Source organism: Penicillium vulpinum, assembly GCF_028829585.1.
Source record: "Penicillium vulpinum strain IBT 29486 chromosome Unknown utg000004l_segment0_segment0, whole genome shotgun sequence".
NCBI classification, from domain to species: domain Eukaryota; kingdom Fungi; phylum Ascomycota; class Eurotiomycetes; order Eurotiales; family Aspergillaceae; genus Penicillium; species Penicillium vulpinum.
Window position 1 is genome coordinate 2,097,801 of NW_026643244.1, and position 25,256 is coordinate 2,123,056.

General features: G+C 45.6%; 10 protein-coding genes across 10 annotated transcripts; 7 read left to right on the top strand and 3 right to left on the bottom strand.

Moving 5' to 3' along the window:
• Nucleotides 1-178: 178 nt before the first annotated feature.
• N7479_009336 (quinone oxidoreductase family protein) lies at nucleotides 179-1,154 on the top strand (the record flags this gene model as incomplete). The annotated part of the gene is made up of 2 exons (XM_057257029.1): nucleotides 179-558; nucleotides 632-1,154. The coding sequence occupies 2 exons, from the start codon at nucleotides 179-181 to the stop codon at nucleotides 1,152-1,154; spliced, it is 903 nt and encodes a 300-aa protein (XP_057104487.1).
• Nucleotides 1,155-2,617: 1,463 nt separating this feature from the next.
• On the bottom strand, nucleotides 2,618-3,313 carry N7479_009337 (Zn(II)2Cys6 transcription factor domain-containing protein; the record flags this gene model as incomplete). The annotated part of the gene is made up of 1 exon (XM_057257030.1): nucleotides 2,618-3,313. The coding sequence occupies one exon, from the start codon at nucleotides 3,311-3,313 to the stop codon at nucleotides 2,618-2,620; it is 696 nt and encodes a 231-aa protein (XP_057104488.1).
• A 2,232-nt stretch (nucleotides 3,314-5,545) lies between these two features.
• On the top strand, nucleotides 5,546-5,791 carry N7479_009338 (uncharacterized protein; the record flags this gene model as incomplete). Its single annotated transcript, XM_057257031.1, has 2 exons — nucleotides 5,546-5,737; nucleotides 5,780-5,791. The coding sequence occupies 2 exons, from the start codon at nucleotides 5,546-5,548 to the stop codon at nucleotides 5,789-5,791; spliced, it is 204 nt and encodes a 67-aa protein (XP_057104489.1).
• An 857-nt stretch (nucleotides 5,792-6,648) lies between these two features.
• N7479_009339 (uncharacterized protein) lies at nucleotides 6,649-8,807 on the bottom strand (the record flags this gene model as incomplete). Its single annotated transcript, XM_057257032.1, has 9 exons — nucleotides 6,649-6,790; nucleotides 6,865-7,204; nucleotides 7,267-7,524; nucleotides 7,600-7,920; nucleotides 7,986-8,227; nucleotides 8,284-8,386; nucleotides 8,439-8,486; nucleotides 8,557-8,626; nucleotides 8,694-8,807. The coding sequence occupies 9 exons, from the start codon at nucleotides 8,805-8,807 to the stop codon at nucleotides 6,649-6,651; spliced, it is 1,638 nt and encodes a 545-aa protein (XP_057104490.1).
• Nucleotides 8,808-14,251: 5,444 nt separating this feature from the next.
• N7479_009340 (uncharacterized protein) lies at nucleotides 14,252-15,164 on the top strand (the record flags this gene model as incomplete). Its single annotated transcript, XM_057257033.1, has 8 exons — nucleotides 14,252-14,290; nucleotides 14,346-14,373; nucleotides 14,443-14,477; nucleotides 14,545-14,681; nucleotides 14,751-14,766; nucleotides 14,821-14,908; nucleotides 14,976-14,995; nucleotides 15,057-15,164. 8 exons carry the CDS (start codon nucleotides 14,252-14,254, stop codon nucleotides 15,162-15,164), a joined length of 471 nt encoding a protein of 156 aa, XP_057104491.1.
• A 1,212-nt stretch (nucleotides 15,165-16,376) lies between these two features.
• Nucleotides 16,377-18,322, top strand: N7479_009341 (endopolyphosphatase; the record flags this gene model as incomplete). Its single annotated transcript, XM_057257034.1, has 2 exons — nucleotides 16,377-16,536; nucleotides 16,596-18,322. The coding sequence occupies 2 exons, from the start codon at nucleotides 16,377-16,379 to the stop codon at nucleotides 18,320-18,322; spliced, it is 1,887 nt and encodes a 628-aa protein (XP_057104492.1).
• Nucleotides 18,323-19,776: 1,454 nt separating this feature from the next.
• N7479_009342 (uncharacterized protein) lies at nucleotides 19,777-20,163 on the bottom strand (the record flags this gene model as incomplete). The annotated part of the gene is made up of 1 exon (XM_057257035.1): nucleotides 19,777-20,163. The coding sequence occupies one exon, from the start codon at nucleotides 20,161-20,163 to the stop codon at nucleotides 19,777-19,779; it is 387 nt and encodes a 128-aa protein (XP_057104493.1).
• Nucleotides 20,164-20,224: 61 nt separating this feature from the next.
• Nucleotides 20,225-21,316, top strand: erg27 (the record flags this gene model as incomplete). Its single annotated transcript, XM_057257036.1, has 1 exon — nucleotides 20,225-21,316. One exon carries the CDS (start codon nucleotides 20,225-20,227, stop codon nucleotides 21,314-21,316), a length of 1,092 nt encoding a protein of 363 aa, XP_057104494.1.
• A 1,069-nt stretch (nucleotides 21,317-22,385) lies between these two features.
• N7479_009344 (uncharacterized protein) lies at nucleotides 22,386-22,610 on the top strand (the record flags this gene model as incomplete). Its single annotated transcript, XM_057257037.1, has 1 exon — nucleotides 22,386-22,610. One exon carries the CDS (start codon nucleotides 22,386-22,388, stop codon nucleotides 22,608-22,610), a length of 225 nt encoding a protein of 74 aa, XP_057104495.1.
• A 1,284-nt stretch (nucleotides 22,611-23,894) lies between these two features.
• Nucleotides 23,895-24,873, top strand: N7479_009345 (uncharacterized protein; the record flags this gene model as incomplete). Its single annotated transcript, XM_057257038.1, has 2 exons — nucleotides 23,895-24,039; nucleotides 24,104-24,873. The coding sequence occupies 2 exons, from the start codon at nucleotides 23,895-23,897 to the stop codon at nucleotides 24,871-24,873; spliced, it is 915 nt and encodes a 304-aa protein (XP_057104496.1).
• Nucleotides 24,874-25,256: the final 383 nt, after the last annotated feature.

Genomic DNA, 25,256 nt, shown 5'->3' on the forward strand with positions numbered 1-25,256 from the left:
TTAGACATCTGAAAAAATGCTGGTCTTGAAGCTCCATCTACCAAGAGAGTTCCTGCCGTTTTACTTCAAACATCTATATCATTTTTCTCACCCCTTTTGATATCAACCATATCTTTACAAGTTTCACTTATACACGATGATGAAAGCTTTGCGACTTACGAAATAGCTCGAGGCTTCTATGCCAACCCTTTCACCTACCAGTCTTCTGATTCCGACTGTTGCCCCAGGCTTCGCTCTCGTCAAAATCAAATATTCATGCATTGAACCATCCGATAGAGCTAACAGCATCGGCGCATTCCCGAAGACAATTTTCTCCCGCATTCCTGGTCGCGACTACTCCGGCACAGTGATTGAATTGAAGCAGGATTCAGGTGCGAGACGCTCCGAGTGGATTGGAAAGACCGTCTACGGAACTGGCGGTGCCGAACTTGGTTTCAACATCGATGGCCCACATGCGCAATACTGCCTCATCCCCGAGAACATGCTTATTGAGAAGCCCGACACAATTTCTCTCCTTCAGGGTGCTACCGTTGGGGTTCCTTTCACGACTGCTCTGCGGTGTCTTACACGGGCCAGAGCAAAGCCAGATGACGTTGTTCTTGTTCTGGGTTGTTCTTGTTCTGGGAGCCAGCGGAGCTGTAGGATCTGCTGCTGTCCAACTTGCTCAGGCAACAGGGTGCAGGCGTATACTGACCGCAACTCGAAACAAAGACGAAAATCCAGATGTCCTGTTGAAAGGTGATATCGATACGGAGCTTCAGACCAAACTTCCCTCCCTCACCGACGGAAAGGGCGTCGACGTGGTGGTCGATACTATAGGAAATCTTGATATCATGAATACTGCCATCCACGCTTTGGCTATTAAGGGTCGGTATGCATGGATTACCGCACTAAAGGGAGGAGTTCCCATGAAGTTAAGTCTGGACATTTTTGAGGCCTATCGAAAGGAGATTGAGCTTGTGGGCTGTAACACCGGTCTTGCCACAACCGAGAATACAGCGGAAGAGATGAAGATATTGACCCATTTGTTCAAACAAAATTTGATTCATCCGCAAGCTGAATCTTCAATGAACTTGGTTGACTTGGATGATGCCATTGAGAAGGGCTATAAGACATCTCTAAATAAGAAGCAGACCGTGTTGACGATGGACTAGATGTGCTTGAATAGTTCTGCTTTGCCTTTCTTGTATATGATTCCTCAATATCTAACAATCGAAGTTCATTCCTAATTCAGAGACGAAATTTAGAAAATACCAAGTTTAGTAGTAATAGTAGTTAAGCGATATTCTACATTATTACAAACTAAGGCGGAGATAACTCATCGCATTCGGTCAGAAACCGAGAGGAATAGCTCGATCTCGTTCCACAAAAGAAGATAATACATAGTCCGCATTGTATCCAGCACGGATATCAGCACAGAAGATGAAGCTAGATTGCAGATGATAACAATGCAGAACTTCGATAGACTGCACGGCCTAACCTTTCATGCCGAAGATGCCTGGACCTCTCGATATTTCTTCAATGCAGGAAAATCATAATACGGCACATGACAGATGGAAAACGAAAGTACTTCCGACGACCCAGCGGCCGTGTCAGCAGATTCGCCATATCTTTCCACAGAATTGAGCATTCCTGGATTCACTATAAGAAGATCCATCACTGCGAGCGCTTGCGCTAGCCCCCACGTGTTCCCTATCATTCGAAGACACTGTATTACCCACTGAAGCTGTGGATGAGTCGGTCCCTCGACCATGCTGGCAATGAATAGGGGCCAGAGCCTCAGGAAACCGCCTAGGTAGCTCCTTGGTGGAAATATAGTCGCTTCTGGGAGCACATGCGAGTTGCAGGCACCTAGATTAAATGGGAAACTGCGGCAGATATCTGCACCTAGGCGACGTATAGTTGATCGTAGAGACTTGCAGTGCAAATAAAAATCCTGGGATAAAGAAGTAGGCAAACTTTTGGATATCTTCTGAAATTGTGATAATATAAGCTCACTGACCAGGATGCGTACGCAACGGTAGTGGTTCCAGCAATTGGACCCCTCGATGTCTCTGTACATGTGATATTCGTTGTTGTAAGGTCGAGTTCCGTGACAGTAGCGCTCGAAGGAATGGTCTAGAGGCATAATTGTATGGCTGCTATATATAAAATCCGGTGGCAGAGCGGCTAACCAGGCGATAAGGTCTGCTTCAATAGCACAGGCCGCAGTGAGGATCTCTTTGGGATCAGTCAACGCTTGCGTCTGCATATTTGCACATAGATTCGACAGATGACCAATGATTAACATAATCTTAGCGCTAAGAGAATTATTTATCTGAGGGATCATGTCGAGCTTTGTACATTCTAATAAATAGCTGGGCACGGGCACATCGTGCTGGAGACAAGCTATGATCTATGAACGAATTAGCGTTCCCTTCACGGCTTTAGGGAATCCCTCTCACTCACAATTTGGTACCTCAGACGTAGAAAAAGCCGAACTACATTCTCACTTCGCCATTGTGCAGCCCCCCGGTGCTTCAGTAGAGCGGCTGCTCCACAAATATGATTTTTCCAACCGCCGATGCCTTCTGGATCGCTCGACACAACGATCTACTGATTTGGGAATTTGACTTGGTTATTCAGGTTGGAGGGGAATACTCACTTCATACAAGGCCAGAAGAACAACCGCTCCAAGAGTCTGATCTGTCTTAGCCTCTTCAACATTAGCAAGTGCCTGATTGACTAGGTTGAGTGTAGATCCATATTCCTGAAGAGCGGCTTGCCTCAGTGATGGCATTTTTCGAACACGGGAGAGCATGGCGCTGGCAACTGCTATAATGCTGGATTGTATAGCCCGTTGACCTGGTGACCCACTGGAATCCATAAGAAAATTTATCAAAATTTCCGATATCACAAATTTGCTGGGAATAGCGTGCGATTGGAGAAAGAAGCAAATAGCCTCCTGCTTCGAAACTGTGGTGTTAGGATGTGTTTGCACAGGGCTTTGCCTAGCTTGGAGCATCTGTAAGTTGTGATCACGATCAGAACCGAAATTGAAATCTGGGTCTTCCAGGCCCGCGTATGATTTTGTGGTCCCGGAGGATCGGGATGGCATTCGACGTCTAGAAGACGACGATAGGGTAGATGGCGCCGAAGAAGACTGAAAAGAATGTGCCTTCTGCGCGGCGACGGATTCTGTCTCATCGCGATACCCAAGACATTCTCGGTTGCTTTGAGTGCCTTCCCAATAGGCTGGCCGGGTCTGGTCGCATCTGATCTTGCGCGAGCGACAGTTTTCACAACCTTTGCTAGGTTTACCAGTATTTACCATGGTGCGAATGCTCTCACTGGTATAAATAGAGCCAATAGTATCAATAAAATAGTAAGTATCATGATGGCGCGACCAGTATTAAAGAATTTAGAGGCGTTGGATGAATTGAAGATGAAAAAGCCACCTAGATCCATGGATACGTAAGACGCTGATGCAGCCAGCTCACATGCTAGGTAGTTATGGGTCTAATAGTCTTAGATAAAAAATCTAACTTGTATAGGCCAAATTTCCACAATTCTCATTGCATACGCGTCCCACAGCTACGTTTTGTACTCCGAAACCAAGATTCAAAAAGCTTGGATTCTTGCACAACAGCAATTTTGATGTTTCCTATGCATGATATTCACTTCACTACAAGTGCTTTGGGGTCATTCATCTACGGTATATATGGAATAGTCGACCAGGTGATACCATAAACTACTCTGGAACTGCTAAATAGGATTGATATTAGGGAGCTAACCCCAAACTGGATATACCTCCGATACCATGTCTGCAAAACTTGGGTTCCTAGATTGGAGTAAATGAGATGGTTGTCATTTTCTGTTTTCTGTAACTGTAGATCTCTAAGAAACTGCTCAATGGGATCAGATCTAACTGACTCAAGATAGCTCGATGCCTCAAGATGTTTATCCTTTATATTTCTCGAAATTGAAAAACCGCTGGCCCCAAGGCTTTATTTACGACAAAGTCGCGGCCTCTGTTGGAGATAGGGTATGGATAATTGCACCAAGCCACAATCCAAATGTGAGAAACCAAAGATAACAGTTGTGTCTTAGGCCCGAAAAACGTGCATCTCTTCGGCCAATCAGCCGGTGCTGAGAATATACATCATTGCCTAGGAGTCAAGTCTCAAATTCTTACATCTAATCCAGCAAAATGCCACCGTAGCATTTGTTTGGACGCTTCAATGTAATTTCAGTGGTTTGAGTGCACAGACTTCTCATTTGTAGTCTATATGGCGGCCGCTCATATCTTCACAGACAGCCTCTCTTCAGTCGAAGACTGTTTCCGATTTTTTTTTATCACGTACCCAGCGGATAATTTCAAAACTTAGGGGGTTGGATAGTACGGGAGAAAGTTTTTGATATCCTTGGTCAGAAGGCTCATGATTTTCATCCTTACGTGGACCGCAATGCTATCGATGTGTCGAGTGCACGGCTTCTGATAGCCACTCTCTGGAAGATCTTCATTGTGGGGGTTTTTTTATTGCCTGATTTAGCACCTATATAACTACATAGGCATACACCAGGACCATCGGCTTGATTAGATGCCAGTATAGTGGTGGGCTTTTCCTCCCGTACACCTGTCCGACTAGACCAAACATTTCTAATTGCTGGCGCTGAAGACCCTAAAGGCTTCTGATTGATAGATCTAGAAGTATTCATAAATTTAGAAAATACGTTTGACCATTTTGAAAAGAATCGCAAGCCAATGTTAAATTGCATACGGAGTAAACTTTTGAAGAACCCAAGTGTGTGTTGATTGGACGAGCAAGCTGGGAACTGAAAAGCCAAAAACAAAACAAATGGTATAGAAGTCGTATTCAGTATGGTAAATATCATAAAAAGAATTAAATTGAGGGAGGCGTTACAACCTGGTTGTTTCAAACCAAAAAGTGCATACTTTTTTCTTTTTTGAATTCTAGCATTCCGTACTCCGCAACATAAAAGGGAAAAGAGGGACGGATATGTGGGTCCCGCTCCGCTCCCATTTGGTAAATTATGCAAACTATGCAAATCTGCCAAACACCCAAATCAGTTAGACCACAACCATTCGGTCACCATCGATATTTGTTTATTCATTTACCATTTGCTATCCAAACGACCATGAAACCAGCTTGCTAATACTAGCTCTCTTCTGTCCTCATTTTGCTTCGTTGTCCCGATTGACAAATTTTTACGACAGAGCTATTCCTCACTACATTACGCAGTAGCCAAGCATATATAGCTTGAATCCATCTTGCGTCCTCTGGGCTACCTAACACCCTACCAGGCGACGACTCAAGTCTAGAATAATAGGCAATGGAGATTCCAGATGAACTATCTTCATCTCTGCTTTATCTACAATCATTCCGCTAGAATTCATACGAGAAAAGCTTGATGGCGGGAATGTTTTTGCACCCGAATATCCTTTTGGGGCTGATTTCACAATTCCATATTTCGTATGGTGTATCTACCCTGTTATCTCACCACCACAGCTTCTGTGGCTCCGTTCGCCAAGAGAAATTCTCAAATGGCACCTCTTGCTATCTCGGTGGTCAAACTGCTCGCCCTGGTGGGAGGCAGTACTACCATGTCCAGCACTGAGAGCATGTATGTATGTTCCTTCCACGGCGCCTACTCCAACTGGCCAATCCTATTTACATTTGTTTTACCCACTGCTGGGGCAACCTCAATCCCTATTCGGACACACCTGGCTTTGACGGTAAGAAATCGTCTGATCAGTATCATCTCAGTATTATTCCAGACCAAAGTCTGAGTTCAATCATACATTTTCCGCATTGGATTTACTCCCGGTGGGATGGCAGCTACCAAGAAGCATAAGGTGATCCCTATTTGACCTCAAGCGACCTGTGAGAGAACGTCAGAAATTGGACCCTTTTGATAAACAAAGGAAAATACATGATGAACAAGCTTGATGTCTTCTATGCCTACGTTTCGAGTACGTTGCAGGATATAGTCGCCCGTGAATGCAACAATGCGAAACACCCATCCATGACAGCACATCATGAAGTGGTTTCGCATTACATCAATCTGTACAGAAAAAGTCTTCGGTTTGCAATTGAGGGTACTTGTCTTTCTTTTGATACATTTCCGGTTGAAAACGGTATAGGATTTGAAGCCACCTGCACATACAATAGGCTTGAGCTCTAGATCTCTTTCAAATTTGGGTACCACTCTAGGTAAATAAAATTGGAGCTATTCCAAGCTTCCAAGTTTCTTCCTTGGAAGGTTGTTCTATGGGGCCAAACTGGGTCTACCCGTCCGGGCCGCTTCCAACCTTGGAAGTTTAATACTAGTCCCCACCTGGGCACACACCCAGATACTTTGTGGAGTTTGATAAGAGAACCGACGACCTTGAAATAAACAGGCTTTTCGCCAAACTTATTGCAGAAGTTGAACGTTAGACAAGCATCCATTCGTATCTGATTATATTGCTCCAGAAACATATTAACATCCCATATTAGACAACTTTCCAAACCATCCTCCCTGCACAAGGCTGAAATTGGATATTTATACAACCTCGCCAACCTCGTGGAACAACTCCTTTTCCACCGCAACATATCCAATCCACACGTTCGATACACCGATATACTTCGATAAACGAAGTTTCATTTAAGCATCGTCTGTGATCTTCTCGGTGACAGTACCATCATCTTGAATAAGAACCTTGTGCACATTAAGGGAAGCCTTGACAGGGTTGGGCTGTTGGTAGACCCACTCCAACTGTTCCAGAGTTCGGCCCTGGGATTCGACACTGTAGTGGCAGGAGTTAGTATGAAATGAATCTGACATGTGAGAGGATTGAAAACGGAATCGGAGTAAGCGTACCAGAAGAAGTACCAGAAGACGGACTCGACAACATCCCAGCCGACAAAGATCCAGAAGTAGTTGGTAGAAATGTTTTGCAGACCAATGGGCGTAGCAAACTGACTGATGAAACTAATGCTGCTGACCATGAAGCCTGACAGAGCCAGACCCTTGGCGCGAGTGGTTGTCTCCAGCGCCTCGGCCGGAATGACACCCTGGAGGGGAGTGTAGGTGAACGAGAAGACCACGTTGAAAAGGTAGTAGAAAGCAAGAGCAGCCTGACCCTTGGTCTTGCTAATGATACCAGTATTGGCGACCTCTTGTAGGATACCAGCATTGATAGCTAGGGTGACAGCGCATGCTATGTGTTGGTTAGCGAGGCTGGTCAAGATAAAACTGGGGGAAAAGACGAGCGAGACTCACCAAGAGTACCGAAGATAAGAACAGGACGACGGCGCATTTTGTCACAGAAGTACACGGCGGTCAATGCACCCACAGCGGAGACAATAGAGTTGACAAGGTTAAGCAACAATTGCATAGAGCTGGTCTCGTATCCAATAACCTTGAAAATAGTGGCATTGAAGTAACCAAGACCATTTCCAGACCACTGTCCAAAGACAGAAATCATGATCACCTGTGCAAAACGCCAGCGTCCACTCTTGGTTGTGATGAATGGTCGGTCTAGTGAGTAGGAAATCTTGGTCAGTTGCTATTGCGAACAAATATTCCTGATCATATCGGCATTGCAAGACTTACAATCCCACCATCTCTTGTCAATACCGTCAATTCTAATACCTTCCCTCATTTCCTCAATCTCAAGAAGGACCAACCGAGCGTTGGGGTCGCCGTTGCCGTGATACTTGACCAGGAATGCTTCTGCCTCCGCGTTTCGGCCGTTGGCGATGAGCCAACGGGGTGACTCGGGAATGAACCAAACAGATACGATAACAATGCAGGCTGCGAAGCACTGGCAGATAAAGGGAATGCGCCACTGGTAGTGACTGTCGATGAAGTTGGTACCGTATGTGATGGCGGCGGCAGGGATGGAGCCACCGAACCAACCACAGTTGTAGAAACCTGTCATAGCGTCAGAACTGATGCAATGCTTAATTTATTCTTTTCGACGCGATCAGGATACTCACCAACGGCACGACCACGCCAGTGAGGCGGGGCGATTTCAACGGCATAGGCGGGAGCGGAGACGACCATGATTTGAATGCCGACACCGAGGACAAATCGACCGACAACGAATTGTGCCAGTGTCATACCAGTAGAGATAATAATAGATCCAATGATAATGACCCATCCACCGATAAACATACACTTGCGACGACCAAGCCTGTCGGAAAGGATAGCGCTGATGGGAGTACAGACAATGGAGCCACTGGTGAGAATTAATATCGGTTGTCATAATATGTGTAGAATAGAGAGCAAACGTACACTGTGTAGAGCGAAGTAACAAGGGAGACCTTGGGGCCATCCATTCCGGTTTTGAAGACCTCTTGGTAATGGTTCATGGCGAGGATAGATCCCATCAGAGATCCTATATTTTGTTAGTCAATGCAATTTTCTGAGGTTGATAAAAAGGTAATTACCATCATAACCGTTGGCACAGGCACAGCAGAATGCGACAAAGATACAGTCTGTAATGGTAACACCCAATGTTAGTGTCTGAGGAACATTTGCTGCATTGATCAAAAGGTTGTAACTTACAGTACAAATGAAGGGATTCCTTGCTCCATCTTTTAATTTTAGTCTCCTCAATGGCAGCGTAAAGATCTGCCTGTATGTTTTCGAAGATCTATCAGTATTTTGTCCGCAAACAATTAAAAAATTGGGAAACCACTGACATTCAGGACCTCCTTGGTCTTTGCGCCGTGACGCCTGGTAGCCTCTGTAGTATGGTCTTCAACGGCAGAGGAGATGCCATACACCTCCTCTGATGCCTTCTTGTCGTCCGACATGATTTCCGCGAGGATTGGAATCGACGATGTCAGTAGAAGATCCAATCAGTGATAGACGGGACTGGCGCGATGAATCGTGAATTTCATGAACAGCGGGGCGGGGTGTGGTTCTTATAATGTTAGAATCTCAGATCACCGAGTAATTAAGAAAAAGACTATAATCCATTTTAGGAATGACTGGGTCCAGTCTCCGGTTCCCCAGACTCCATTTGCCTTGTGACCACGGGGCCCCTGTTTTCTCCAGTAATACACGCCTCTAGTTGGTGGCTTTTTCAAATACCTCCGCGTCCTGATGGGAATCGGGACATTCCCCAATCATACCATTTGCCCCCCACTATAGTCGCCATATTTCGATTTCTCGCATTCAAAAAAATTAGGGTCTGACTCCTGGATGATCGGGCCTGTTTTCCGCTTAGGTAGAAACTTGTTCAAAACATTAAAACGGTTGGGGCTAGAAAGCCCCTTTTCGAATTTATCTAACTAGTCTCAATGCAAGCACGACAAGCGGACGAGCCTCGCGAGCCTAGAATTCCAGGCCAAATACTTACTAGTTACAATGCTCCTCGACCAATGTTAGGTACATATTCACATGACTTATGCAAGATTGCTTAATTTACTCGACACGCCTCTTAATGTGGCGATGTGTCAATGGATTGTTTTGAGGTTGTCTTGTCTATTCAGCTTGACAACTCCACATGTTTTTGCCATCTACTGAGGTCGCGTGTCACGAAAAATGAGTTTTCGCATGATGCCATGAGTATCTCCATATTCAAATCCTTTGTCTCATGAGGAAAAATGTGTAAACATTGCACGGAGCCCATTATCAGCACGGAGGCCTCTCCGTGTTGGATCCTTCACGGGTCCTACCACCCCTTCCCCCACAGTCCACTAAGCTTCTTATAGTCAAACTGACAGCTGTGTTAGCTACTTCCCTGGCTTATGTCCTTAGATTATGGTGGAAATATACCATTCCTTCCATCATCACGCTTCATTAAACTTCGGCCCGAGTATCCCATGAAATGTTCCCCGGAAATGCCACTGGATCTAAACAGACCGTGCGTTACGCTAGGTTTGCACAAACACGAATACAAAAATTAGATGGATGTAAACTCGCTTGATAGAGCGCCATTCCGACGGAGGTTGGACCGAAGACGAGGAACGCTGATATCGCAGCTCCGGGCCGAACTAAGAATTACTGGAGGTGACACTTCCGAAACGGAGATGGCCACGGGGATGGGTCGTGAGACACAACAAGGGCCTAGGGTCATTTCAGCCACTCATACCTCCGTACGGAGCACTCCCCAGCGAGGCATTATTTCTCGGAGTCACCCGTGATTCCTTGGCGGCATTGGAATCATTAAAAGGGGGATTTTCCCCAGAAGGCTGGGGAAGATGTACACTATCTACCAACCATTTGTCGGAACAAAACTCCAAAACATTCTCATCACACGTCAAAAGACGTTGTTGGACTAGGGAAGAAAACCCCACGAGTGGATATCGCGGAGTCCTGGGGTCGGGTGTCCACCCGGAAACAAGCTTGCAAGCGACCGGCCATCGGGAATCAGCGGGCCTCGGCCCATTTCTCAAGTCGGACGTGTATCGCAGTATAGTAATCGGTACTTTTGGTCCTAATTGGCCTCTGCAGAGTTTTTTATTTGTTTTTTTTTTTCTCTAGATTGTTAAAGTATATACACCGTACTCCGTATATAATAATGAATTGGGCGTTTCTAGCCACACGGAAAAGTTCCAAGGTTTTTTTTGTATGTATTGTCCTTTTCACTATACAGCCCCGGGGTTTACGCCTGATTACAGTGGCTGTAAGTTCCAACACCACCTATAGCCCCACCTATATACTGCCTATATAAAATGAGCTGGTGGGCTTCATCTATCCCGAATTATTCCAAACAGACATCTATAAGTACTCCGTACGTAGAAAGAATATCTAAAAAATACACGAAGAAAACACATGAAGAAAAAAGCAGGGGGCAAAAAAGAAGAAAACAGACATCGTAGTATAGTCTAAATTATACCATCTTAAGTATCATCTTAACCAACCTCAAAGGTTTATATTCAGATTATCCAAGTCCTATATTGGTATTACTTATAGAGATCATATAAGCAGCGAACTATTCTATTCTATCTCTATATACATACCTAACTCACTCTACATCGATCTTTATAAACTCCTCATCGAAGCTAGTCAATAAAAGCAGAATATCAGTCTGTGATGGTGTCCAACAAGTTGTCAATAGCTGTAATTCCTTCCTCCAGCTCTCTGATACGTGCACCGCACAAACGCAGCGCTCCATGATCTAGGTAAGGGCTGCCGCAATCTGATAGATGCCCTTACCGATATTAGAGGTCAAGGTAGGCGGCAAGGCTCTTGCGGATGATTGGTTCTCGGATTAGAGACTACTTAAAAAGAAGTTCCAGGAACTAACTTTTACCAAGTCCTGTTCCTTGGCAGCAGCAGGGGTGTGTCTGGATACAAGCCACCTATGGGAGGCTTACAGGGATGGGCTCTTCCGTATGGTCGCGAGGTAGATGGCTTGGGAGGCTAGAAAGTTGAGCGTAGCCATTAAATTAGTAGATGCAGGGGTAAATCTTACACAGGTGGCGTTTTAATAATTTCTGAGGATGGTAAGAGGCGGGTTTTACTCTCCTCACTTCGGATAGAGATTCAAGCTTCATCTTTTCCTATTCCACCTCAATCCTTGAATCGCCCTCAAGATGGCTGAGTAAGACCCTCGTATTATCTATAAATTAATTGGCTACTGTGATTGCGAATCTAACCGAGCCTTGATCTATTGTACAAGTTAAGATCAACTGGAGACACATCCATACGATGACCAACATGCCCAAATCGGGCCGTAACGGTCTCACTACTGTTGAGTAACTTCCTTCACCCTATCTCTTGTTGTTGGTCCAGTTTGCTGCTCGATAGTCTCTTCTGGGTATCAAAATCTATCCGGCCTTGGTGGTGCTTTAGTCGCCAACCAAATAGCCTATGGATGAGTAAAACTCGTAGTGTCTTGTACCTAGTGAGCTGTAATAGACATACCAAGGACATTTGCGTCAGGGGTTATTAAGTGTAATATATATATATCCAGTTACAGTTGTTCGATACGCTGCATTGCTCAAGTGGCGCACTTACTACTTACCAACGAAGTTTGTTATCCCTTTTTCTGTTTATGAATTCCTTGCTGTCTTGCCTTTTCCTGCCCTTCTCTTTGTGGCTTGCTCTTGGTCTCCATGAACCTATATTACATATAATATCCCTTTTTTTGAAGCCAGATATCTATGAAATCTTCTTCATATTCATCTCCTTTTTCTATTCAAGTAGCCAGCATAATGGTTAAAACTGCTCGTTTTATGTATCAGGCAAGCCGAAGACTTTCATAAACTGGCTCTTCCATTATAGGCCGACGAGAAAGGTCAGCACAGCATAGGGTCTCGGTACAGGTGGCAGTCGGTGCGTTGGACATGCGCACCTTCCCTATTCTCTTCCACTCCTATTTCCTCCTATGTTCCCATTTCCCCTGTCACATTTCTTGCTTTTTTTATTTTTTATTTCTCTATCTTTTATCTTTCTTCGTTTTCCCTCTTTCTGACAATCCTTTCTTCTTTCATATCCTATTTCACAACCCCCCAGCATGTCTTTCACATAGCTGATACCAGCTTCCATATTTTCGGTATTTACTTCATATCAAGTGGGTGTGAACCGCAAATGAAACTGACCAGGGCAATCTACGGACCCACCTCCTCGGGCAGCTAGAAGGTGGTAAGTCGCTTTTTGGGGCTCCTCGTTTGATAATTGTGGTTAGATCGCTAACAGCTTCGGCGTGGTATAGCTGAAACGGAATACTCTGAAGCTTTCATAATTATCATGAGCCACCAAGCATCCCTAATACCGAGTCCCTAATACCGAGTGGCCGGATTTTTCTAACATACCTTTCTATCTGCGACAGCCTGACACTGTTGCAACCATTCAAGGCATTTCAAGAGAAAGAGCACCAGTCGCTTGATAAGCGTACCTTTATAGGAGCACAGGAGCCTCTTATTGGGGAAAAGAACAGACTGAAATTTCAATATACTATCAGTGAGCTGATCAGCGCTGAGGGGAGAGTTCGGGTGTGGCCTTAGGGGGCACAGTCTGACATACAAGATACAATATAATAACTGAAATTGTATTGCAAATTACTCCTCTATGGTCAAGGCTTAGGAAAATAGTGCGAGAAAAATGGTTTTATCACAAGGGCGAGTTCTGGCTCGGTATAGACAGTCGTCCGTATGCTAAGTATAGTGTGAGCCAAACTATCTAGGGAAATTGTTCTATAAGCATGATGATTTGAAAATTTAGCACAGTTCATAGTAAGCTTATTTTAGCAGCCATCTACTTGCTCCTCATGAGCTCTGGATGTCGAGAACTTTCCCAGTATCCTATTTCTGTTTTTTTTTTTTTTTTTTTTTTTTTTGCTTTAGTCCCTCGCTTAATATTCCTTTCTAGATACCAACATCTATCCGGTCCTAGTAATATCCAAGTTGCTAGCCACATAGCTTTTGGATGATTAAAATACTTTTCGTGGTGATTTATACCCAGCCAGTTGTGAAGGACGGGCTTAAGGACAATCTTTGTGGGACATGATCGGCTATACTTGTTATAGCCCTGAAGAGAGTTTGCAATATTTACAGTTGTTTGATGCGGCATTGAGATACTTACTGCTTGCAAATACAGTTTGTTCATCCTTTTGCCTGTTTACAAATAGTCTGTTGACTTTCTTTTTCCTGGCCATCTCTTTGAAGCTATATATATAGCTTCATAGCCGCAAGTATTCACCATGTTTAAGGATTGGGTAATCTTACTTTTTTGGCTTCTACGCCTAGATACTACCTACTTATATCTATTATATTATTATAATAACTTTTAAAACTCGACCTACTAAGGCTATATATAATCAGATATCTTCTGTTTCGAAGTTAGATATCTCTCAGATTGATCTAATATATACCTCACCATTCTGTTCAATCAGCAAAAAGGATGCTTTGCAATACTGGTCAGAGTCCAAGTTTTGGTACAGACATTATGAATAGGGTAATTAACCATGTCTTCCATGATAACTGTAGAAATTGCTCACTCTATATCTCAGGTAAGCTGAAGATATTCATCAACTGAGTCAGGATAAAGACTCTACCATATAGTGAAGCCAAATGTCAGATAATCCTTGAAGGCTGAGGGAGTCTTGGTGAGTGCAAGGTTTGTGTTGGAGATGCGCACCTTCTCTATCCTCTTCAACTCATCCTTTCTCACAATTTCCTTTTTCCTCCTCCGAATCTCATTTCTTTTTTTCATTCCCCTCACTTCCTTCCTTTCACCTATCTTTCATGTTTCACATCCCTTCTATTGCTTTTAACCCTCTTACCAACTTTTCATTCATCCCAATATCATGGCATTCCCTATTTTCAGACCAGCCTTCGTTCTTGAAGTGGGTATCGCATATCAATGAGATGTGAACTATCACTGACCAGAGCAATCTATAGGCAAACATCCTGGGTCAGCTGGAGACCGGTATGTCACTCTTCGGAGCTGCTAGTTTGGTATCGCCATTAGATCACTAATAGTCTCGTCTTGCTATAGCAGGAACCGCGTACTTCGACACATTTGTTGCTGTGGTGAGACACCAAATCCCTCATACCGATTGAGTCCCATTTTTCTAATATCTCTGCCTGTCTGCGATAGCCTGGCACTCGGGCCACGATCAACAGCGTGGCTGGCTTTGTGCCTGTTACCGCTGTCACCGCAGCTTACGTCGATACAGCGTACACGGAGATCATCCTTGGTGAGAACAGCCGTCTCGAAACGGCTATGCAGATGACGTATGTTTCAGCAAAATTTGCTAAAGAGAGATTGCAACGCAGATAAATGCTAACGCTTTCTTTATATAGCACGCAAGAGGGTGTGGTGAGCCACTACCCAGGGCTTTTTTAACCTAATCACATATTTAACTATCTGCAGGCCATTAATATGCATATCTCCGGAAGCTTTAAAATCACTTTCAATGCCCTCAACGCAGCCCGAGAGGGGGTGTTGGGAGCAATCGGATGTATGCCTCCTTGTTATAATATGTCATTTGTATCAAAGCTCATATTGCTAACCTTGGTTATCTATAGTGGCTAACTTTACCTTTGAAGTAAGCTGAAAACATTTCTAATAAAATTCCTACCTATTCGCAGAGCGGCTGACCATACAAGTCACTCGAGCATCGACTGTTCGTCGGAGAGGGTTACCTTTTCATGGGGTCAGATAACCGCCTGGATGCTCGATACAGCGTCAGCGTGGGTGAGGTGGCCCGCCAGTGACTTGGGAGAATGGCCTGCCTAAGTGTCTGGAATGGAGAGGCCCCGGAATCGACTCGCTGAAACAAGGGGGGAACGAGCCCGGCCAGGAAGAACTTGTAGCGAACACAGATCTAACTCGGCTTTGTCAGCATCATACATATTCTTTTTTTTTTCGGAATCCGATCTGCTACTATAACTACAGGCTCCGTTATTGCATACCTTGAGGATCAATATCATGCAACAGGGTCCATAGCAAATCCAATGAAGTGCAAGTTAGAGCTATAATCAGGGATGAGAGAGTAGATGGCTCAAAGTTACCAATTCAAAGAATAACTAACTATATATTGGCTCTGTTAATAAGTTAATTAGTTCAAACTCATTTGGCCTGGGGGTAATTCAGTTGATGGGAGATAAGATATCTTCCTCTGAGGCCTTCGTCATGTGTATCAGATGACATGGACTACAAAGTCATAGATACTTTGTTAAATATATCGGAGAAAGTAAAGACTTTTGTGTTGATGAACTGTAAGTTTCACAAACCCCATGTGATGTGAGCTTTGGTATCAATATATGTTGCGCTTGCTTATGTCGACCACCTGCCCAGAATAGTCAATTCCCGGGGATACAGACCAGAATCAGTTATAGATCTAGTGAAATAGATGCATCATCGTCGTTTCTATATATAAAAAAAACAACAACAACTATGTATAGAAACCCCGCTAGGAATGGGAATATTAGTAGGAGGTAGACATGTCGGCGTTGTCACTCTAGGACAATATGTAAAAATCAGAAACCATACAGAGGACCTTCCCGTGTATAGGGGTATAAAAAATATAAAAGGTATAAGCAGGGATTTATCTGACATTTTTACAAAGTACGGTTCAATTGTGGCCAGACGACTAGGCGGGGGCACGTGATGGAGTCATTAGTTGTAGGTCTCGTGAGCACGTCGATCCGGGGATATATCAGCCTATAACTATAAATTTGATCATTTGGTGTGTTAGTTTAGTAATTTAGTACAAAAGGTCGGAGTGAAATCAGCTTTATAAACTCTTCACTTTTTCCCAAGAGTCTCCTATCCATCATTTTCTGATTGGTTATGCGTTCGAGTTGGGAGTTCGGCTGCCGCACCCGCCTAGTGACGTGACCGTGCAGATTAGATCTTCCGTTTACCCAAAAATATTCTCTTCAACCTATTTGCTCTCTTGGTGTACCAGTTGGTTTAGAGGACTCATGCAGTCAATTTTCTTGCTGCTGGGCCTCTTTGCCGACGCCATCTCCGCCAGCCCCTTGGAGCAACAATCGTTGGGCCGTATCAGTCCAACGGAGCTGCCTACGGGCCTGGCGGAGGATTTGCGCAAACCTGTACGCGGACGATTCTTGCATATAACTGGTGAGGGGAATATTCTCTATCTTCATGTCCCTGTTGTGTAACACCACGCTGACCAACAGATTTCCATCCCGACCGTCTCTACAAGCCCGGAACCTCGATCGATCGCTCGTGCCACCGTGGTAACGGCCCCGCGGGGTATTTTGGAGGGGAGGGCACAGAATGCGATTCACCTCTTTCACTTGTTAATGAAACATTTCGCTGGATTGAAGAAAACCTGAAGGATGAGATTGATTTTGTGATTTGGACCGGCGATTCTGTCAGACACGACAATGACGAAAAGCTCCCTCGCACGGCAGATGAGATAATGGAACTGAATGAATTCCTGTCACAAAAATGGGTCAGCATTTTCGGTGCGGAGGAGGCTCGTGAGACCACAAATGCCATGCCCAAAATGTCGATCCCTGTGATCCCGACATTCGGTAATAACGATATTATGCCCCACAACATCTTCAACGAGGGCCCGAATAAATGGACAAAGCGCTTTGCGGAGATATGGAACCAATTTATCCCAGAAGATCAGCGTCACACCTTCGTTGAGGGTGGTTGGTTCACTGCGGAGGTGGTCCCCGGTCGGCTAGCAGTCATCAGCCTAAACACCATGTACTTCTTCGATTCCAACAGCGCGGTAGATGGATGCAACGCCAAGTCGGAACCTGGATACGAGCACATGGAGTGGCTGCGGGTGCAGTTGAAAATTCTACGCAGTCGAAACATGAAAGCCATCCTCATGGGTCATGTCCCCCCAGCCCGGTCGAGCGAGAAAAGGAATTGGGATGAGACATGCTGGCAAAAATATACTCTCTGGATGCACCAGTACCGTGACGTTGTTGTTGGTAGCTTTTATGGCCATATGAATATCGACCACTTCATGCTCCAGGATAGCAACAAGGTCAACATTGATTCACAGGTCGATGAGACTGTGTCAATCAACTCAAAAACCGACTACCTTGAGTCACTCCGAAACCAGTGGTCCTCATTGCCATCCCCTCCGTCCGGAATTTTCGAAGAGCTTGACTCTATGTCAGATTTAGGATATCTCTCCTCGGAAGTTGAATCGGCGAAGAAGGAGAAGAGGGGTAAAAAGAAGGAAAAGAAGAAGCAAAAGTTCCTGGATAAGATTGGAGGCCCGTGGGCAGAAAGATACAGCGTATCGCTAGTATCTCCCAGTTTGGTCCCGAACTTCTTCCCCAGCTTGCGCGTGATCGATTACAACATCACGGGACTGGACGATGTCGCACCTGGGATGAACTTGTTCACACGTGAGGTTGACGATTCGACCTCTGCGATTGATACGGAAGAATACAGCGATGATTCCTCAAGCACCCCCGAAATTCAAAAAAAGAAAAAGAAGGACAAGGACAAGAAAAAGAAACCCAAGTTCAAAGTCCCGGAGCCCCCATCCTCAACCGCTCCTCCCGGCCCTGCATACTCGAACCAGGCGTTCACGTTGCTTGGCTACACTCAATATTACTCAAACCTAACAAAACTCCACGAAGAGATCGCGGCAGGCGAACTAGGCGAGGATCCTCGTATCGACTACGAGATCGAGTACACCACAAATGATGATGTTTATCAAATGAAAGACCTGACAGTACGCAGTTTCTTCCAACTCGCAGCTAGAATTGCCGAGGAAGGAGCTGAAGAAAAACAAACGGGCGACATCAATAGCCCAGGTGCTGATTGGTCTGTTGCCAAGAAAAAGAGAAAGAAGTCAACGAATCATGTCTGGCGGGCTTTCTTGAGGCGCGCATTTGTTGGATTTGAAGATCATGACCTGGATGAATAAGGCGATTTTGTATCAGCAATTTTTTTTTTTTTGGATACTTTTGCATGCACAATACATAGTAGCTTGCGTCTCAGGCTTATACAGTGGAGACTTGTGGATTCACAAGGTGTTATTCTAGATCAGAACTCCAAACAACCATTGGATATGGAAACATGAGGGAGTGAAAAGTACAAAACGAATCAGAAAAAGCAAATTACCAATTTTTGCATTTTTTTTCAACGTACATAGTATTGTACAATTTACAATGGACTTGTCCTAATTGAGCGATCAGCACATTCTGGCGGTGTAGCAGCTTGGACAACCTGGACAGTTCGGATCTCTGTAACACAACTGCAATGATGTGCACAGGTATTAATTCGTCTATATATCGAAGGTATGAGATGTTGTACAATGAGCACTACGAACTTCTCACTTTCCATCAAATAGGTGGATTTCCATCGGGAAATGCACCACAGCAACAGCCACTGCCAGCGTGGCAGTCCGTGCTATCAAGGTTTTAGATTAATGCCCAGGTACATTCAGAGTAATCTGGCCCGAAGACTTGGGCATCTATTTAGCTGGGTATTATGATCCTATCATAAATTAAAGCAGAATGAAATCATTGCTTCCCAGCCAATCTGTGATGGCGCCCTAGTTATTTCTTGCCTTGAGCCGCGCTGCCACGTAGCAAGCCCGTTATTACCATGTAGTTAATAGGACTAAATTGACATTGCACACAAAATCCAGAGTACTAGTGTAGGACAGCACATCATTACATATGTAGAATTAGAGTTAGACAAGTTGGCACTATTGCAATTCCTACTGTAGACTTGGTTTATACAAGTAGATCACCTCCACTTGTAGCACATATGTTGTAATCCATTTTGTCTAATTTTGTACAATCTGTTCTGATTGTGGGACTCCAAGACAAGCTAGTAACAATTACTATTACAGTACACATATCCCAAGTCCAGCCCAATCTCTTCGTCATATCAGGGGAAACCACCACGCAGCTAGCATGACCTTGCATTCCTGCATTGGAAATCTCTCAATTCTCTAATTCTCTTTTAATCCGTGGACTTCGACTCCAGCCCTAACACCTATAACAATTGCAAAGCCCCAGCCCTCCTAGCTCGAGCCCCGAGCTAGTAGCTTCATACCCGAGACAGCTGGGCACAGTCCCCAATTCCTTCCCCGCACAGAGTTCGCTGGCACTGAAAATCATCGCATTTCGCCTACTCTACTACCCCCTACTTTGCCGGCCACACGATGCGTCAAGTCTACTTGCAATCCAGCCACGAGCTCCGTCAACTCATCTGCTCCTTGCGTTGCTAACCGAATTTCTCAGCCACGATACAGTGTGAAAACGACATCCGGAACTCGGCCGTCGCTAGACCGAAAGAGGCAATATTGATTTGATTGATCGGACAGCATTATTTCGCACTGTGTCTACTACAATTTGAACAATTTGAACATTATACACTCTGTCGCAATTGGACTCGGTACCCGCGTCGGGAACGAAAGCCATTGGCTGTGATATACTCCGCGGTCTGAACAATCACCGCCTCCTCGGGTACCGCTGAACCTTGCAGCTTGCGCGGAACTTGCAGCTCTGGTTTCGGATATTCTGTGTATTTTGTCGTTTCCATTCGGCGCGTTTCTGGAACAGTCTGAGCTTTTTGTGCGCCAAGATCTTGATTTCGCAGGTCAATTGGTCCGCGGTTCGGGGATACACGCGTGGTTGGAGCATGATTCAGTCCCTGCGTTTGGTTATTGTTTGAAATTCTGTTTGCGCACTTTTTGGTAAGTCTGAGCTGTCTTCGCTTATCCCCTTGTCTGTTAGGATATTTCCAGCTTTGCATTTTGAGTTTTCTTCTGGTCAATTGGTCTCCAAACTTCCACCGTGCCTGCTGTTTGAGACCAATGACCAATATGGCTGACTCTAGCTACTCAGACTTCCCAATTTCTGGATCGTGGGCTTTATGGATGGCCTCCTCCGAAGTGGACCAGAAGGCCCTGGGCAATTTTGCAGCCGTCATGGGCCTCGAAAACCCTCTACTCTCGGCAATGCTATACAAAGTCCTCGGCGTCTCCGTCATGCTATCAAAAAAGCTTCTTAGAGCCCGCAAGCTACGGCGCCTCGACACAACACGGGAAACAAGATCCCTTCAGCTGTACCATCACATCATATGGCTCTCCCGCGAAGGCCTATTAATACTGGAGGGCTACATCCTTCCCATGGTAGACAGGTTTGTCGAGCTAAAAGTGCTCGCCTACAAGCTCCGCGCTTCCTTCTACCATATTTTTGTCCTATTCCACAATCGCCCAATTTTCACTCCCGACACCGATACGACAACCCGCTCCAAACATGACTCCATATACGGCGCAGATACCCTAACCGCCCTCGGCGTCTCAGACTCCAACTCTAAAATGAATACGACATCAACACCAACATCCCGACCCCCAGGCCTACCAGTAATGCAACCAGTACAGCCACCCCAACTAGTCTCCTCCTTCCTCCTTCCTCCATTAGACTACACCGCCACAGCAACAGCCTGCTTCAACCACGCAGCAACTCTTTCCGACAAACTCCTACCGGGCTCCCACCCTCTCCGTCTCTCCGTCAAGCTCGAATATGCAGCCTATCTATACGACTGCCTCCAAGACCCCATCGCCTGCCGCCGCCTCGCAAAGCAGGCCATTGCAGACGTCTACAATGCCCAAGAAGGCATGGATGACGAGAGCTTCGAAGACGCCGCAGAAATCGTCAGCGTGCTAGGGAAGATGGTCAAACGCGGCGGGAAACCCAGCTCCAGTACCGGCACCCCGGGGAGCAGTGTCTCCCGTGCTGGGCGCTCACGCAGTCGCAGTAGCCAGGCGCCTAGCCATCTCGATACTAGCGTGCCGACTACTGTCTCGCCAGTGCCGGTTACGAAATCTACCCCTGTTTCCGAGGCTCGGGTGGGAGTGAACCACCCAGCTGTTCCTAACGCTTCTATGATGAATCCGATTTAATGGGGATATAAATGTGCATGATTACAATTTAGTGGGCATGAAAACGTGCACGATTAAACGAAAACTAATGCCCCAATCCCTGTACTTGTCTTTGGCATATTGCGCTCCTTTTATACGTGGGATGTATTGATTTTTTTTTTGTTTCTACTTTCGCTAAGCATGTGTGTATATGGACATCATGCATTTCTTTCGATATTTGTAGATATACGCTACGCTTTGATGACTTTGATTCACCATGGACAAAGAAATGACGTGCTTTGTGCTCTATACAGTTGATGATGCCGTGTTGTACATGTTTTTGTGGTCAGACACCCCGGCTTTAACAAAAACGATAAATGGGTTAGTACACCGCGCTAAAAAGCCCTTGATGAAGCGCTTGAGGGTTGATGTGATCGAAGCAATATACTATGTACCACATGAGCTGGACTATCTACCTAAGAACATTTACTCCTCACCTAGTTGATCTTGCTTCACTTTTCTCTCTCTTTCAGCCAACAGCTCACCCTTCTCTACAACATCTGACACAGATGACGAGATACTATACACACCGGCTGGCAACACCAGTACCAATAAGACGTTCCCAAGGTTGTGGTATCTCAGAAAACTGGCTTGAGCCATCGATCGTTGGCCTCGGGATGGAGCACGGAAGCACGTCTGTATTTTTCAACATATTTGGGCCGTTTTCTGTCAACCAACCCTTGTAAAATGATGGGAAGACTGTATTTCCAAGATTATACCCAAGTCTGCCTTTAAGTGGCTTCCAAAAAGATCATTGACGAGACAGCCTCCTCTATGTTCCCATCTAAGGCTGGGAGCGAACCGACTAACCCTACCGACAAGGGGGCGACGCCAAGCTCATCCCCAGCTATCACATCAAGTCACTAATTTCCATCCAACTGATATCCACCAACGCTTTGAATCTGATCATGGAGCAGCCGGGAAAATTCTGGAACAAACTGTTCGATATCGCTTTGAGCTTACAGCACTCCGCTAATTGACTACAATTCACCTGGTAAGCCTACAACAAACTGAAAACCCCCATAACCTTCAACTGAAAGTACTCTGCATGATGATGATTCGGGGCCTTTGGGAAGTCCGCCAATCGACTACGAGCCCGCTGATTGATTACGGGTCGGTTGGCAACCCAACCCTTGATCAAGCTGCAGACCGGCATGGAAACGACATGAGAACACCTGTTGATCACTGTGGCGAGGGCGAAAACCCCCTCTATGAAGCCAAAATCGCCATAGAGCTACGTAAAGCCAAAGTCGCAGGTCGAGACGCAGCAATATGACAACCGGATGAAGCGGCCTCCCAGAGGAAGAAAGAGAATTACATGCTCAAGAGGCCCGTGGAAGACTTGATTCAAAGGGTTTCATGCGCCTTGCCCTCCGGGTACATCAATGGTTGGGGTATGGAGTATGCTGCAGTTGAGGAACTGTCGGTTGCGGGAAACGCCGGGGTTTCCAGTGCTAGAGTTCTATTGAACGGGGCAAATATACTCAAGAAAATGTATTTAAGCAAGTATCTGGGAAGACTATCAAAAATACACCACAAGGCCACATATGCAGCCGACGATTCTTGGCTGTTAAGTACATATATGTAGTCTTTGGTCGACAGTCTTGCGCAATCTTCGGATAATTCATCCAAGGGATGTTTAGCGATCTACAAGTTGCGTCAAGCATGAATGAAAATAAACAGGGAAGACATGGAGTACAAAGTAGGTATGCTTGACATGACCAGCTTCAGTTTTCAGTCTACAGATGAGGGCCAAGTTATATTGGTAGAGCGTTGCACGTGGACCGTGATGCCGATCAGCTATTATTTGTCAAATGTTGGTTGCCTCGAGTGATAGACTTGGCTCACATTACAGTATGCATGAGAGGGGATACATATTATGGAGGGAAATATAAACAAAATAGCCGACGGAAAATAACCAGGGAAGTTCGACTGTAAAAATCCTGTTTTTCCTATTTTGGAATGATCGACAACACAGGGGACAACAATGCCTCAGGCCAACATTCCTGGAATCAGAAAAAAGGAAAACGTCTAAACTGTCAAAATGTCACCAACATGTGGTAGCATTCTTCTTTTAACGTAGGATAATCTTGTACATATCTACATTTCAGATCAAACGGCATATTCGAAATGAACCCAACCTTGGAAATTATCGTTGCACTTACCAAGTGATCGACGTCATTACTCGGAGCTCTGTGCGAAAAAAAAAGAAGAGCCAAGGAAAACTGCATCCACCTACCCTGAGGGCTCCTTATCGCATTACATTAACCCGTCAAATCCACCTGAATCCACTCGCATCAGTGATTTCTTCATCTTTTCCCCTCTCCGAGCTCCTGTGCACCTTCCCGAACACCTACTAGGTAGACCAGCCCCCCTGCGCGTCAGCGCGTCGCTCAGCAGAAACGCTACATCTCACGGAACGTTGTATTGAAACGCGAAACGGTTGAACTCTCCCCTCCATGGCCTTCAAATTGCCATTCTTGCTTCTCCTCGATTCTCGTGAACCTTGAACCTTAAGACACACCCTTTGGAAGCTCCTGGACCAAGCCAGGGAGCAGGGATGATGCGGTCTGGCTTGCACAAACCTGGCGCGCTCCCACTCCTCATCCTGATTGTGTTCTCACTGCTCACATTGGTGCCATCACTACCGAATCTCTACCACTCGAAGTTTGCCGACTTCAGCTTCTACACTGGTGCAGCTCGCCGTATGTACCCCTTTTCAGCCAAGCTCAAGCTCATTCGAGTCAGCTAACCAAGTTAACTACTCAGAGGTCCCCCTCCTTCAGGATAGCGTCACTGAATTAACACAAAAAGCACACCCCCTCAACGAGCCTCGTAAATCATGGGTTCTCGCAGCGTCGCATCGATCGCGAGGCAATCGCACACCGCTTACCGCACGGGTTGGAAATGCCGCTGTGGTGCCAGCTAGCGAAACGACTGCTGTCGCAAATAGAAGTCGACTTTCGTCAACCCACGAATCCTCGTTTTCATTCGGCCGCAGAGCGCGCGCATTCAGAACCTACTTCATCCAGCAATTAGACGACTACCCATTCCTCACGTCATTCTCCAACCGCAGCGGAGCTGCAGGCTTGACGCACCCATATACTACCATCACCATCAACGAATCTCTACCAACATCTGACAAGTCTCCTCTAAGCATCCCACCACATAATTATTCCTCCGAGAGCATTCAGGGGCCACTGCTGCCCTTTTCAGCCTCCCTCCGTGATATGTGTCAGCAGGCCTGCCATGTCGCCATCGATTTCGGAAAACGCGTCGCACTCCACGGAGCAAACTATGCGAAATCGTTCTTCGTTTCGGAGCAGATCACAGCTGCTCCCACAACATTAATACCAAATCCCACAATTCCTAATGCCTCAAATCAAGAGCTGCTCACGCCATCTGAGCAAGAACCACCCCAACAAAAAGTTGGCGCTGACGATTCCACCGATGCTGCCGCTGGTCGGCACTCGCAGGAACTCCATGGAAGCTGCATGGCCGTTGTTATCGGTCTTATTGCAGGCATCATGTGGTTTTAGAGCAGGCTGTTTTGGGTACTGTTACTTCATGTCTGTCTGCCTGATATGTGTGATGACCTTTCTTGTTTTTATTTGGCTTGGCGCATTGTATTAGATACTTGTAGACAATTGGGCCGGTGGCTCTGGTTTAGCCTCCCGCTGGAATCTAATAATCACATTTACCATTTCTTGTCTTGGCACAGCTCCATAACTCTAGAGGGTTTTACTCATAGGTCCGATGTTGCATCAATTTATGAAGTCAAGTTAAAGACGCGGTACAGTTATGATGTACCTATAGGCTTCTTGGTATATTTCTTGCTAACTGATTCTTGTCGGCAAGGGCTGTTTCAGGTGTCGTAGGAACTCCATGCACCAAGCTCCCAACGGTCTGTCTCTCGATATTG